The sequence below is a fragment of the Triplophysa dalaica genome, chromosome 16 (genome assembly GCF_015846415.1).
Source record: "Triplophysa dalaica isolate WHDGS20190420 chromosome 16, ASM1584641v1, whole genome shotgun sequence".
NCBI classification, from domain to species: Eukaryota; Metazoa; Chordata; class Actinopteri; order Cypriniformes; family Nemacheilidae; genus Triplophysa; species Triplophysa dalaica.
This window is the reverse complement of record NC_079557.1, coordinates 5,313,877-5,326,283: the sequence shown is the minus strand read 5'-3', so window position 1 is coordinate 5,326,283 and position 12,407 is coordinate 5,313,877. Positions and strand designations below refer to the sequence as shown.

The window sequence follows — 12,407 nt, the reverse complement described above, 5'->3', positions numbered from 1 at the left end:
CATTTGGCAGACGCTTTTATCCAAAGCGACTTACAGTGCACTTATTACAGGGACAATCCCCCTGGAGCAACATGGAGTAAAGTGTCTTGCTCAAGGACACACTGGTGGTGGCTGCTGGGATCGAACCAGCAACCTTTTGATTTACCAGTTCAGTGGTTCAACCCGATAGACCTAGTATTTACACAAAACATGCCCAAATTCTGATCATTTTACCTATACAATTCAATACCTATGCATTCGTTTTATAGCTCCATACTCTTGTAATAATTGTATCATTTGTTTCTATTTTTATTTCTCCTAGGCAATTTTAGGAGAAACAGCTCAGACCAAGTTGACACTTAAGTGAAACAACTGAGGACTCCATCAAATCTCCTGAGCTATGAAAGAGCAATCTCTGAACAATATTGTTTTTTACAAAATCAATCTGTCTGCAATGTTCATCAGGCAGTCAGTGAGGGAGCTGTGAGCAGTTCATGGGCGTGTAATGTGAGGCTTGACCAAGGATTGAACCAGCATGAGCATCAACACTAGAAAAACTATATGAGCTGCAGTGAATGAAGCAAAGCTTCAACTGTTTGACCCATCATCCCAACATATAGTGTACAAGAATGTTTTAGGATCTTCTTATCTCCTTTATGATCTACAAAACTACTCAACACAAACCATGAACATAAAAAAGATGGTACTGTACTCAAAGCCTGATGAATTGAGGGATTATGGGTGGGTTGGTATGAAGAAGACCACTGGGCCAATCATCTGTCATCACAGAAAACACAGAAGACAAAAGAACAGACAGAAGATGAAGATGAGACATTTAAGCTCTCTGAGGAAAGGCGTCGCGCCATTGGAAGCCCCTTAAAGCCTCAGCTGTTGTTTGTGGTCGTCAAGGCTACCTAAACCCTTGTATTTCGCATCTAATTTCATGGTTGCCGTGGAGAGCAAGTCTGTCTGGCTCACCCTTGACAACGGCTAATCCCCGAAAGTTCAGGTGGTCCTCTTTACTAAGACAACAGAACATCAGATCCATCATGGGAAAGGCAGGGTCGTCAACACTGATAATTAAAAATAAGACCTTTTCATATGACTAACATTTATTAGCATCACCGGAAAATGCCATTTGTGACCTTTGTTCATTAGTGTATTAGAATATCCCAGGTAACCATCGAGTAGGTTTTCAGTCACTGCGAACATATTTTGACAGTTAAAGAACCAGACTGTGAAATATAGCACCATCTAGTGGTGAGGATGGGAATTACAACCAACGGCTCACTCCACCCCTACGGTGGCTGACACAGGACTTAGATGTCATCCCATTTTCACATTTTTGTCACACGCGCCGTACAGCATTATGTCCGTTTAGGGCTACTGTAGAAACAACATGGCAAATTCTATGCAAGGAGACCCACGGTGTATGTAGATAGAAATAGCTCATTCTAAGGTAATAAAAACATGACACTTCATTATGTACTGCCTTATACACATCTGAAGACAGTTATATATTTTATAGCATTTCTATCAATATACCCTCCTTAATCTTACACACTGGTCCTATAGATGAAGTAAATAATGATGTAAAGCAAAAATAACAGTTATGTTATGTTATGTCCCTAACCAAGTAAGCAAATTTGTGATTGAACCTTGAAGATAAACCATTTGCACAAAAGGTCACGCGTCCTTGGGTCCATTGAAGCAAATAAGATGCTTTGGAACATTCTGAAAGCGCATTGAGTGAGTGCTGTCATTCAAGCAAAAATAGGACAAATTTTAAGACATTTCACTCAAACTGTGAAGAAAATTTTAACTTTCTAAATGAAAACCGATTTAATGAAAAAGAAATAAAAGCATTTTCAACAGGTTTTTAAACACTCCTGTTCACAGTAAATGTCGTCGTAACTGTGGTTGCTAAAGTGTGCTTTGGTTCCCCAGTCCACACACACAGACTTGCTTCTGAAAAACTGTATGTCTCATGTCTAAAACATCTCTTTGAGAGCAGTAAATCATGTATAAATACAGTCTGTCATGTTTTCCACCGGACTCTGCGTGAACTGTGGTCAGGTGCAATGTTGTTGTCATAATCCGAGGAAAGAAACAGAAAGGATGCTAAAGTGCGTGACACATCTGCAAACACTTAGCAAGATGTTGAACTCTGCCACGTCAGTGCAATAACCAGCAGCCAGGAGGACCCAAACACTGGAATCTCCAACCTTCCATACAAGTCTGCTGCTGGAGATAAAAAACCTCAGAGCAAAAGGAAAGTACAGCCAAAATAGAAGCCGTACAACAAAACTCCATGAAATGGACACATTGTGTGCGTTTCCTTAAAAAAAATCAAATTCGTATCAAGATTTGAGTGTTCTCCAAAAAGCCTGAAAATTATTAAATCGCTGAGCTCCAATCACAAAGTTGCACTCAGTTCAGAGTTAAACTTGTGATTTCCATTATGTGTATTGTGTACTTTGCTTACGTTAGATATGGTGCCAGATTTTGATTAATTTCCATTATTATTTACTGTTGTCACAACATGTAGCATAATATGATATTAGCTCATTCTGGGTAATATAAGTGCACACTAGATAACATCAGATGGACGCAATACTGCAGTTTCTTTTTTGAAATAAACAAACCAAAGGCGTTCGGCTGCTATTTTTACTAAAAAGCACATTTGTCAAGTCTGAAAACGGCCTTACTTTGGTTTGTTTATTTCAAAAATAACAACCAATGACTTCTTCGGATACAGAGAGCGTTTTTGCAATAACTAATCACATATTTAAAAACGAAAAAACTAATTCCCACCTAGAAATACAATCAGAAGTTGTTGAAAGTGAAAATTAAACTTATATTTATACAAAACTCGAGATCCATTTAGCCCCTACTCGGATATAAAACAACTGAACAAGCTAATAATCTTTATGAATAGATGCGTTCAATTGAATGCGGCGCTGCGCAGATCTGTCAGCCTATGACATTTAAGTACCGCGATAGCGATTCAAGTGCAGATTGCTCGGTACACGTTTGAATCGCTCTTGCGGTATTTAATGCGATATGCAAACAATCTGCGCAAAACTCGGTAGGAAAGTGGAGCTGGCGGGCCAGAGTTGAGAACCACTGATTTTCATCGTTATTTTTTCAGAAAAGTTGAACTTTTTTCAACCTCAAAAGACGCTCTCGCTCTGAACTGCAGAAAAAAGACGCCGGTGCTGGCCTAAGCTTTTATTTTGTATATTTTGAATTACACTTAAAATAAGAGTGCAGTGAGAGAGTGAGTTTGTAACCATTGTGGCTCTTAAAACAACAGTTTAAACTGCTGGATTATTTAAAATAGTAGTTAATTAAGACCATATTGAAAATATCAATATCTCGATTATTGACCATCCCATTAACCATTTACACATTTAAAGCATAGGCAATTCACACAGTTACACAAATTACATTTAAAAAAGCACAGCGACATACTTTAACTAGATAAGAAATTATTAAGAGTCACATGACCCAAAAATAAGATTATATGAATTTTTATATGAATACGTGTTTGAGAATACAAACTGGAAAGTGGTGCTTATATGTTTTTACTTTTCCATCAATATCATTTAGCGGTTAAAAGTGTTTGTCCATGAGCATAATAGAGTATTTCTCGTACTCAATTTTCCAAAGTGTGAATATAATTTAAATTCCCGTAACTTTCGACAATTGAACGATAGGGGACACACTGCCTGCAAAATAACAGCAAAAAGAGACAGGGAGGTCTTACAAGTTCAAGCTAAATCTTTCTGTGAAAAACATGTTTACAATTAAACAAACTTCAACGGAGAATAAAACACACAAATCAAGATTATTGTTGCAAAGACTATTTGGGTTGTTCAAACTCTTTCTGGGCTTTTCCTCCATTATGAGTATATGTCGCCCCCTTTTGGATATCACACTAAACCTGTTAGAGAATGGAAACCAAAGTGCCATTTAAGAGTACCAAAAGCACAAATAATTGTATAAAGTTAAACCTAAAATGTTTTACTTCAAAAGCTTGCTCTCAGAGTAACATTAAACACTGTATTTTTATGAGTACCATCTTGCAGTTAATGGATACAAGGTGGCAGAGAACCTAGGCTATATTCTTCAAGAAGATTAAAAGAAAACAGCAGATCAGAAGCAGAAAGAATTTATTATCAACCATAGATAGGAAAATACATTAGTGTTAAGGAAACTATGTACAGAGAACTAAGAATACAGAGAACAGGCAGAAAATAGTTGTTTACCATTTGTTTTACAGAGACAACTTCTTTAAAAGAGCTGCCTATTTAGTTTATTTTATCACAGATTGAACATTCACGGACTACTGTAAAATGTTTTTTAATGCTTGTTGTTTATCACTGCTGGCATTATGTTGAATGGTAAACAAGAGTTGATCCCATGTATTACATAATGTTGCAATATTTACACTGTATGTGTTAGTACAGAGAAACTACTACATAATGTTGTTGGCCTATGAAAGCTTTTGTTTAGCTAATCTAGTTTTATTGCAGCAGGGTTATTTATATCAAAAATGAAGGCTGTAGAAAAAGTTAAGTTTCATTATAAAGGGTCAAGCGAGAATTTTTTTAAAGAAAAGTGAGGATGGGTGAAAAACACTTATCCATTAACTGCACAGATTATTAATAAATTACACATTGATGTTTGTGAACTACTGAAATGTTTCTATCTCAAGATGAAGTGCGCAATTTCTGTGCCACTACAGTCACAGACAATCCTCACCTATCTGCTATTAGTGCACATGCAAAAAGTGCCGCCCTAAATAAAAGACTCACAGAAAAGTTTAGAAAGCAAGTGGATGAATTAACCTACAAAAAAAACTTAACTCTGCACATAACTCTGGGATACAAGTTATTTAACATCAAGTATGCATTTTACCATTTACAATCTCAGTCTAAGAGAATAAGGGGCAAAAACTAAACCGAATGAACTGCTGTAAACAATAATCAGGGAACTAGAAGGGTACCCCACGTATTACTGATTGAAATGCACTGATATCAGGTTAATTACTTCATTATATAGATTACTTCAATCCCAAATCTATCCTGTCTTTACACCACAACACCTGTTTACTAGTAAAACAAGATTTCGCAGTAAGTCTGTGGTGATGGAACCGGCTGCAATCTGAGAATCATTTGTTTAAGGAAACATGTTAATTTTAAAAAATAACAAATCATAAAAAGAAAACATCAATAAAGCAAGAGAATTCATTATATACACATACAGACCACAATTCATGTTTTGTAGAAATGAAAATATGCATTACACATTTTATTCACACTTTACAAAAAACTAATTTCAATTCTACTATAATACTATTAACAATTTATGGTAAAACAAAAAAAAGTAATATTTTGAAGGGGCCAATATAACAAACTGTTCTGGTCCTTACTGCTTAAACAAAGACATGAATTCAGTAATGCTGCATAGTTAAAATAAACAGATTTATGACATTTTAAGCTTGGGATGGACAACCAAAATACAATCAAGCCCTAAAACACCTCAACACAAGTAGACCAGGTATCATTTACAGTTGTAAAGGTTATATTTTGGTCCGAAGGCTTATAATTAATATTATGGAAAGAGTGTTTAAATAAATTAAACATCCACCTTTCCACATAATCTAATTAAAAGGAACCAAAGGATGAAAGTCTTTTACAATTGGGTTCACAGCAGAATGCATCACGCCGGCTCTACACATAAAAGATTATGGCTATATAGGGGAAATTATGGGCAGACATAGAGGAGTAATAAAGCATTTTAGATTATACAACCTAAATTGGAACTTAAAATGTTTGGTGTGGTATTAAAAAAAAAAAAATCTAGTTTGACATGCAAATCAAAATACTTTAAAGCGAAAAATGTTGTCCTTTACCTGATTTCTTGAACAGCATAAAATGAAGAATCACCTTAACTAAATCCCAAAGAAAGCGTCCACCACAATGACATTAAGATTCTTTAAATGACAAGAGGTTGTAGATTTTCTCACTTGAGTGCAAAACACAGATGCATGATATCAAGCTCTGTATGTAATGAAATTACAAAGTTTTACTGACATATAGATGGAAAAAAATTCACAATTATGTGAAACTTCAAAACAGCATGAGACGGATGACCGGGCAAACTGCAATTCTACGGTAAGAATATACCAAAGAATGTGCTCAGAAAGTTACAAAAAGATTGAATATAGTAAAAAAAAGTGCAAAAAGAGAAATGAGTGCAAAGGCATGGCAGGGAGAACAGGAACAACCTCTTTGTCTTTTCCACAAGCTGGTAAATTTGATTCACTTCGATAAAAACGTAGCTTATAAGACAATCGTATTTTTAATTTGGATCATAATTTATTCGCAGTACAAAACAACATTTAAAAAAGGTTCTTGCATGTGGCTCATATACAATCAAGTCAAGCCTAAATATGTCAGTTTATATATTTGATTAAATTTGTACAAAGACCTGCGAGGACCCCTTTGCTCCGATACAATATAAGGGGGATTTACAGCAAGCACAGAACAATACTAGCCTCGAGAACAGTGCTACAGATCTTTCAAGCATGTGTGTGTGTGTGTGTGATGAAAAAACAGGAGATACCAATACAGTGAGAAATCGCTGGTTTAAAAGACTCTGTTTTTCTATCAAATCTGCCCATCTAAAAGAAATAAAGCCCCCTCCCATCTATAATCAAAACTGGAGAGATTCCACAGTGAGATCAAGTGAAGATTAAATAATTCACACGGCCTGTCAAACTAAGAACCAAAGAGAGCCTGTCTCTGTACAAAGGGTTAAAACAATTGTGTGAAAAAAAGCAGCGCCGCAAAATTAAGTCGTTCTAAAATTTGGTTTACATTTTGAGCGATTAAGCTTACATCTTTCAAACGCCCACCTTAACGCAGACAGAGAGAGAAAGACGTATAAATGCTTTTTTACGATACCTAAGCTTTTTAAAAAACATTCCACAACAGTGCCCTGGCTTAGCTTTAGTCCGTTCTGAATATTGCACCATTGATGGGAGAATAAAACTTAGACGCAGCACCAATGTAAAGCAAGTTACAGCACCACACAAGGACGGTGTTCCACAATTCTACACCGCTGGGGATTCACTATCGAGTTTGGTCTGCACAACACATTGGTCACTCATTCAAATGAAAGTTTTGCCTGTGTATATGCAATGAAGTACAACTAAAAACAAAAGGTTTTCATTTTAAAGCTGAGCAAACATGCTTTTGAATTTAAAATGCACCTAACTGCATACAGAAAATATTGTGTGCATAGAAGTCATTTCAGGGAAAAGTGAATGCGTAACAAGAATCTTTAACTGGCCATAAACGACACTTAATAACATGTAATCCATTTGAGTGTATGACCAAGTATGTTACCCTCATGTTTACATAAATATATAAAATCAAGCCAATGGGAGGGAGTGATTCAACAAAAATCCATGACTGGGACAATTAAAAAATGAAATCATATCTTAAAAAACTTCCTGACAAAATACAAAGATGTTTTGGACCCTAAAAATGAATAAAGATTGAAGAGAGAAACAAAAAATATATATATATAAAAATCGCTTGGAGGTTTTATCGTTTTCAGTATGTTTTCAGAAAAACTTCTGCGGTGCCACGACTGGCTGGGGGGACTCACTACCTGCGTCCAGGTAAGTGGACTCCATTGAGAGAGGGAAGATAAGGCAGGGCCAACTCCAGTTGTGCAAACAGGGAGAAGTGATCGGAGGGAACATGAGGGTGTGGGCAACCACGTATATTGTTCTCCATGAACCAGGTTTTGTCCAAGGGCCCCAGGACGCCCAGCACGCTGAGCTCTGGCCTGGAGTAGAAGATGTAGTCAATGATACCCTAAATGGGGTTCAGAAGAAAGGAGATTTAAGATTTGCTAATGTTAATTTGAAAAGTGAACCACATCAAGTATTTTATTTGCATTAAAAAAACAATTTTGTGTCACCAAGTAATTTTGTGTCACTTTATATGCATATTATCTATATAGAGTAGAATTTTAAGACTGCACTGTGGGTGATTTTGCAACCAAAATGTGTTAATACTATGAAGCTAAGGTACAAGTTTGTGAAGAATCCCATCACCCCTGTTTTATTATTTTCACCAGAGCCGAAAATAAATTCAAAGAAAATACACCTTAAGAAACCTTCTGACCATTCTGTAAAAACAGAATGACAAACATTCTTAAACAATATATTTGCAATTTTGCAGTGATGTCCTGGATCTCTGGCAAGAGCTGTGAACGAACTGTGGTTAACCTGCCCTTGCTTTTCTTACCTTAAAATCTGAAGTGTAATTGGTGTGAGGCATGAGCCCGTTCTCGTAGGCACTCTTCAGCTTGAAACCATGTGTGATGCGTCCGCTGGACGTGCCGTTCTTGCCATTGCAGTTGAAGTTGGTCAGGCTGTCAATGTAGCGCAGTTCTCTGAAGTCTTTATGTGTGCATTCCACTCCACCAGTGCTCAGGTACTCCAAAACACCTGATATTACATTAACAACTCATAATGTTTGCTCCAAATACCAATGGTAAAAATCAAGTCCCACCCCACATTCTGTCCCAATGTCAAACACATTAATCAAAATAAAAATGTTTAGACAAATGTGTCCGTTTAAGAAGGCCTACCCGAGTCAGGAAGTGAATTGAGATCAGCACACAGCACCAGAGGGATGGAGCTGGTTTCTCCGGAGAGCTTCAGGTTGCGAGATGCCTTGTCTATTATATTCTTTACCTCCGACATGAACATCATGGTCTGCACCAGCTTCACATCAGAATATTCTGGGTCCCAGTGCATGTGAGCATTCGCCACTAGTAGGAGCTGTTTCTCCTGGAGGGATTTACCAGCTGTAGGACAATATTTTTTTATGGAAAATCAGATTAATTTTCTTTTTTTGTTGTTATTCATTATCCATAAGATATGCAAGTACATATAACCAGAGACTCACATGACATCTCTAGTAACTCCTGCTTTAGCTCCAACAACACAGCAACCCCAATGTTATCCTTGGTCATGACTCGATTGAGCATTGCCTCCGAGCCCTCAGAGTTGGCCATAGCCAGCTGGTTAAACTCTACTGTATGTTTCTGCACAATGCTGAACCTAATACAACAATTTCCACCAGGTTCCATTTTAGAAAAAATCCAAAGTCACAGAACACTTACAAATATTTGAAATCAGCACATGTAAACGACACCGAAATCTGCGAAAAAACTTTTCCTCACATTTCTGTCTTGAAGAATATAGCACATCCATCAACATGTTTTCTGTCGGATTCCGACATGGTTCTGGCTCGCGATTTGGGGCTGAAGAATCCATCGTATCCCTGTTTACTCAACTCCACCAGGAAGTAGTTGTAATACTGCTCCGTCTCCACTTCCTGCGGACAACACAACAGATAAAACCCCCTAAACAGACAGCACGGTAGGCTTCTACTCAGAGCTACCTGTTGTGCATCAATGATCTAAAAATAGCACAACCCTTCAAGAGAAAAACACTTCACCTCATTCATTAGGGCTCCAATCTCTTTACCTGTAAGCTGATGATGTCTGCATTGCAGCCGAGGATCTCCTGCATGATTGCCTTTTTCCTGTAGCTCCAGTTAAGGGCCCAGGACGGGCAGTAGCCGTAGAGCTGGCGCGTGGCGTACTTATCACAGAGCATGTTGTAGCACATTACAGTTATTAGGGCTGGTGGTGCAAAGACGAGAAAGAGCGATCAGGAGAAGTGTCATCTGCTCTTTTGAGATTTTCAGTAATCGTTCTTTTAAGAATTGTTTACCTGTTGGCCTCGTTCTATCATGCTCCTGCAGCACAATCCAGGATCTGGACGGAGGTTGTTCTGTTGAGACTGAACAGTAAAGGCACATGCATTTTAGGAAAATATTGTTTATCAACTATAGTAAGTTACATTAAAGACAACGCTAAATAAACTTCGAAAATACGGACATGGCTGATCTTTAATAAACATTTATGACACCTACTGCGCTTGATAGCACCAGAGAGATTGTCCAAAAGATAGTTCAGCAGTCGGCGGGTGCCATCTGGCTCGTGATAGAGGCTCATGATTTCTTGACTGAGTGGATTGCCTGTAGAGACAAATACGATGAGAAAATATTTTCTATTCTGCATGATCTCAACATGTTTCTAGGAAAGAGAATACTTACCTTTCAAGCCCAGTGTTTGTAATTGAAACAGTTTGCCCAATTCGTAAGGCAGGACCCGCAGCTGGTTGTTATTTAAATGCAGTTCCCTGTTTAAAACACAAGATCATTTTGGTGACTTGGGTACATACATTTTTTTATGTTTCCACAAACAAATGATCCATTAAAAGAATGCAAGCAGGTTTGCTCCAAGCACCTCACCTGAGAGACACCATGTTGCCAAGCTCTGCTGGCAGGCTCCTGATCTTATTAGAGGACAAGTCCAGGAACATAAGGTTGTGCAGCTTGGCAATGTCTGGTGGGATGCGTGAAAGGCAATTGTCATTTAGGTGCAGAGAGGTGAGGTGAGTGAGCGACCAAAGGGCTGAGCTGAGACTCCGAACATTACCTGCAACACACACACACACACACACATTATTTTTCTTCAACATGGTACATTATCATCAAATGGGCTTTTCATTGATCACATAACTGTAATCAACATTGTTGCTAGCAGACCACTAAAATGTTCGGTTTGTATCCTTTATCGGGTCTGTATTTTGGTTACAATGTTCATCAGTCTTTCCCTCCAAATATGTGGTTGCATTGCAATTTTACTTTTACTCAATAATGTTTATCTGTGTACTACATGCAGACCTGGTAAACTGGCTGTATACTTGAACTAGAAAACCATACCAGTTATTTCAAGTCCATCCCAGTTGGATTTTTTCCCACTGTTTGCATCCTCAATGGACATGATAGTGTACATCCGCCTGACATCAGGCGGGTCATATTTCTCCTTGGGCATCACTAGACCACTGTGTAACCTAAACACAATTTAATAAAAGATCGAAGCCTTAGTTAATGTACAATTCCAGTCCACAATTTACATCTGAAATTATAAAAAAAAAACGTAATGTCACAACCTGAATGTAATGTAAACTACGAGCAGCAAACAGTTTTAAAGGAAATTATCGAGTATATCCATTGAGTTTTCTACATAGACAGCTTAGTAAATTTTGAAACACTGCCCCGTCGTCTTTGTTTCGATAAATAGCAAAAATATAAAATTAAATAAACATAAACAAACTTAAATAAACAAACACTAATAAACACAACTAAATTACCTCGTTTACGATACAGGAACTTGTGTCAAAACAAACAACTTTTTCAAGTAACGTTAACATAAGAGCACAGCTGTTAGTTAGCGCCTCACAGCACCGAATCAATCTATTACAAAAACCCTAATAAAACAATAATTATAATAAAACAACTAACTCTTTCAAAACACCAAAGAAATAGCATTAAAATTATTTTGTGACTAAATATAAGCTAACATGACTATATGTAAGCTAACTAGCTCTAAACTATGCTAACGACCCATATTAACCATATATACCGTAAAAAAATCTTAAAATTGCCAAAAACATATAATAATTGAAAAGTTCACTTTAGAGAAACCAGTAAGTTATGCGTATGGTTTGTAACAGGAAGTATGTTGGTTTAAAGCTAACCTTGTTTGCTAGCATTAGCTTGGGAACTTGGAATCCACTGAAAGATTTAAATTAGCCCTCAGTGAACACACACGCATATGATCAATGAGCACTCGTCACGACTATATTCACTTAAACATGTACAAGTATTCAAAAAACAACAATATAATTAGCTTTATAGTCACTCGTGGATACGAACAAAGAGATACATGCTAAGTTCACTAGTTTAGCTACAGCTAACTTGCGTAGCAAACCGAAACGAAAAATCCGGTTGCAAATCGTTATAAATCATGTTTCAGAATTACCTCCAATTGCATACCAACTCCTGAAGTCAAATGTGTGTCTCAAATGTAACTAAGCTGTAGTTAATTCGTTCGTGTCGGCTGTGCAGCTACAGTATGCAGCTTAACATCATGGCGGAGGGTTTTTGTACAGCTGTCTGTCGGAGGATGTTGTGTGCTTTCCAAAACAAGGGTCCATGTGCCTACCTCACACAGGTCGTGTCTTAATCCTAGTAAATTGCCTAACTAGAACGTACCTATGATATGGGTTGGTTTTGTATTTCGTAGTGTTGTCAAAACTCCTTTGAAAACTCAAAATAAGTTATTGGTTATATGTGACCATTCCTACATGAATATAGAGTATTTATTTACTATAGTAAAATTCCTAAAATACTAGTGTTTTTTTGTTTTACCATCCTAAATACTGTAGTACCGTATTTACTACTATTTATCATAACTATAGT

The 12,407-nt window shown here is 37.2% G+C and overlaps 1 protein-coding gene across 1 annotated transcript; it reads right to left on the bottom strand.

Annotated features, from left to right (window-relative positions):
- Positions 1-4,137: 4,137 nt before the first annotated feature.
- Positions 4,138-12,125, bottom strand: cnot6b (CCR4-NOT transcription complex, subunit 6b). Its single transcript, XM_056770056.1, has 12 exons — positions 11,968-12,125; positions 10,866-10,996; positions 10,392-10,578; positions 10,194-10,279; positions 10,011-10,115; positions 9,809-9,877; positions 9,560-9,717; positions 9,253-9,407; positions 8,976-9,130; positions 8,656-8,874; positions 8,310-8,512; positions 4,138-7,874 (listed from the first exon to the last, which is right to left on the bottom strand). The coding sequence occupies exons 2-12, from the start codon at positions 10,975-10,977 to the stop codon at positions 7,662-7,664; spliced, it is 1,662 nt and encodes a 553-aa protein (XP_056626034.1). The 5' UTR covers positions 10,978-10,996; positions 11,968-12,125; the 3' UTR covers positions 4,138-7,661.
- Positions 12,126-12,407: the final 282 nt, after the last annotated feature.

Excerpts from the sequence above, each read along its gene's own strand:
- cnot6b (XM_056770056.1), bottom strand. The coding sequence starts at position 10,977 with ATGCCCAAGGAGAAATATGACCCGCCTGATGTCAGGCGGATGTACACT. Across the intron at positions 9,718-9,808 it reads TGATAGAACGAGGCCAACAG|CCCTAATAACTGTAATGTGC; the intron begins GTAAACAATTCT and ends TTGCACCACCAG. Across the intron at positions 9,408-9,559 it reads CAGACATCATCAGCTTACAG|GAAGTGGAGACGGAGCAGTA; the intron begins GTAAAGAGATTG and ends TGTTGTCCGCAG.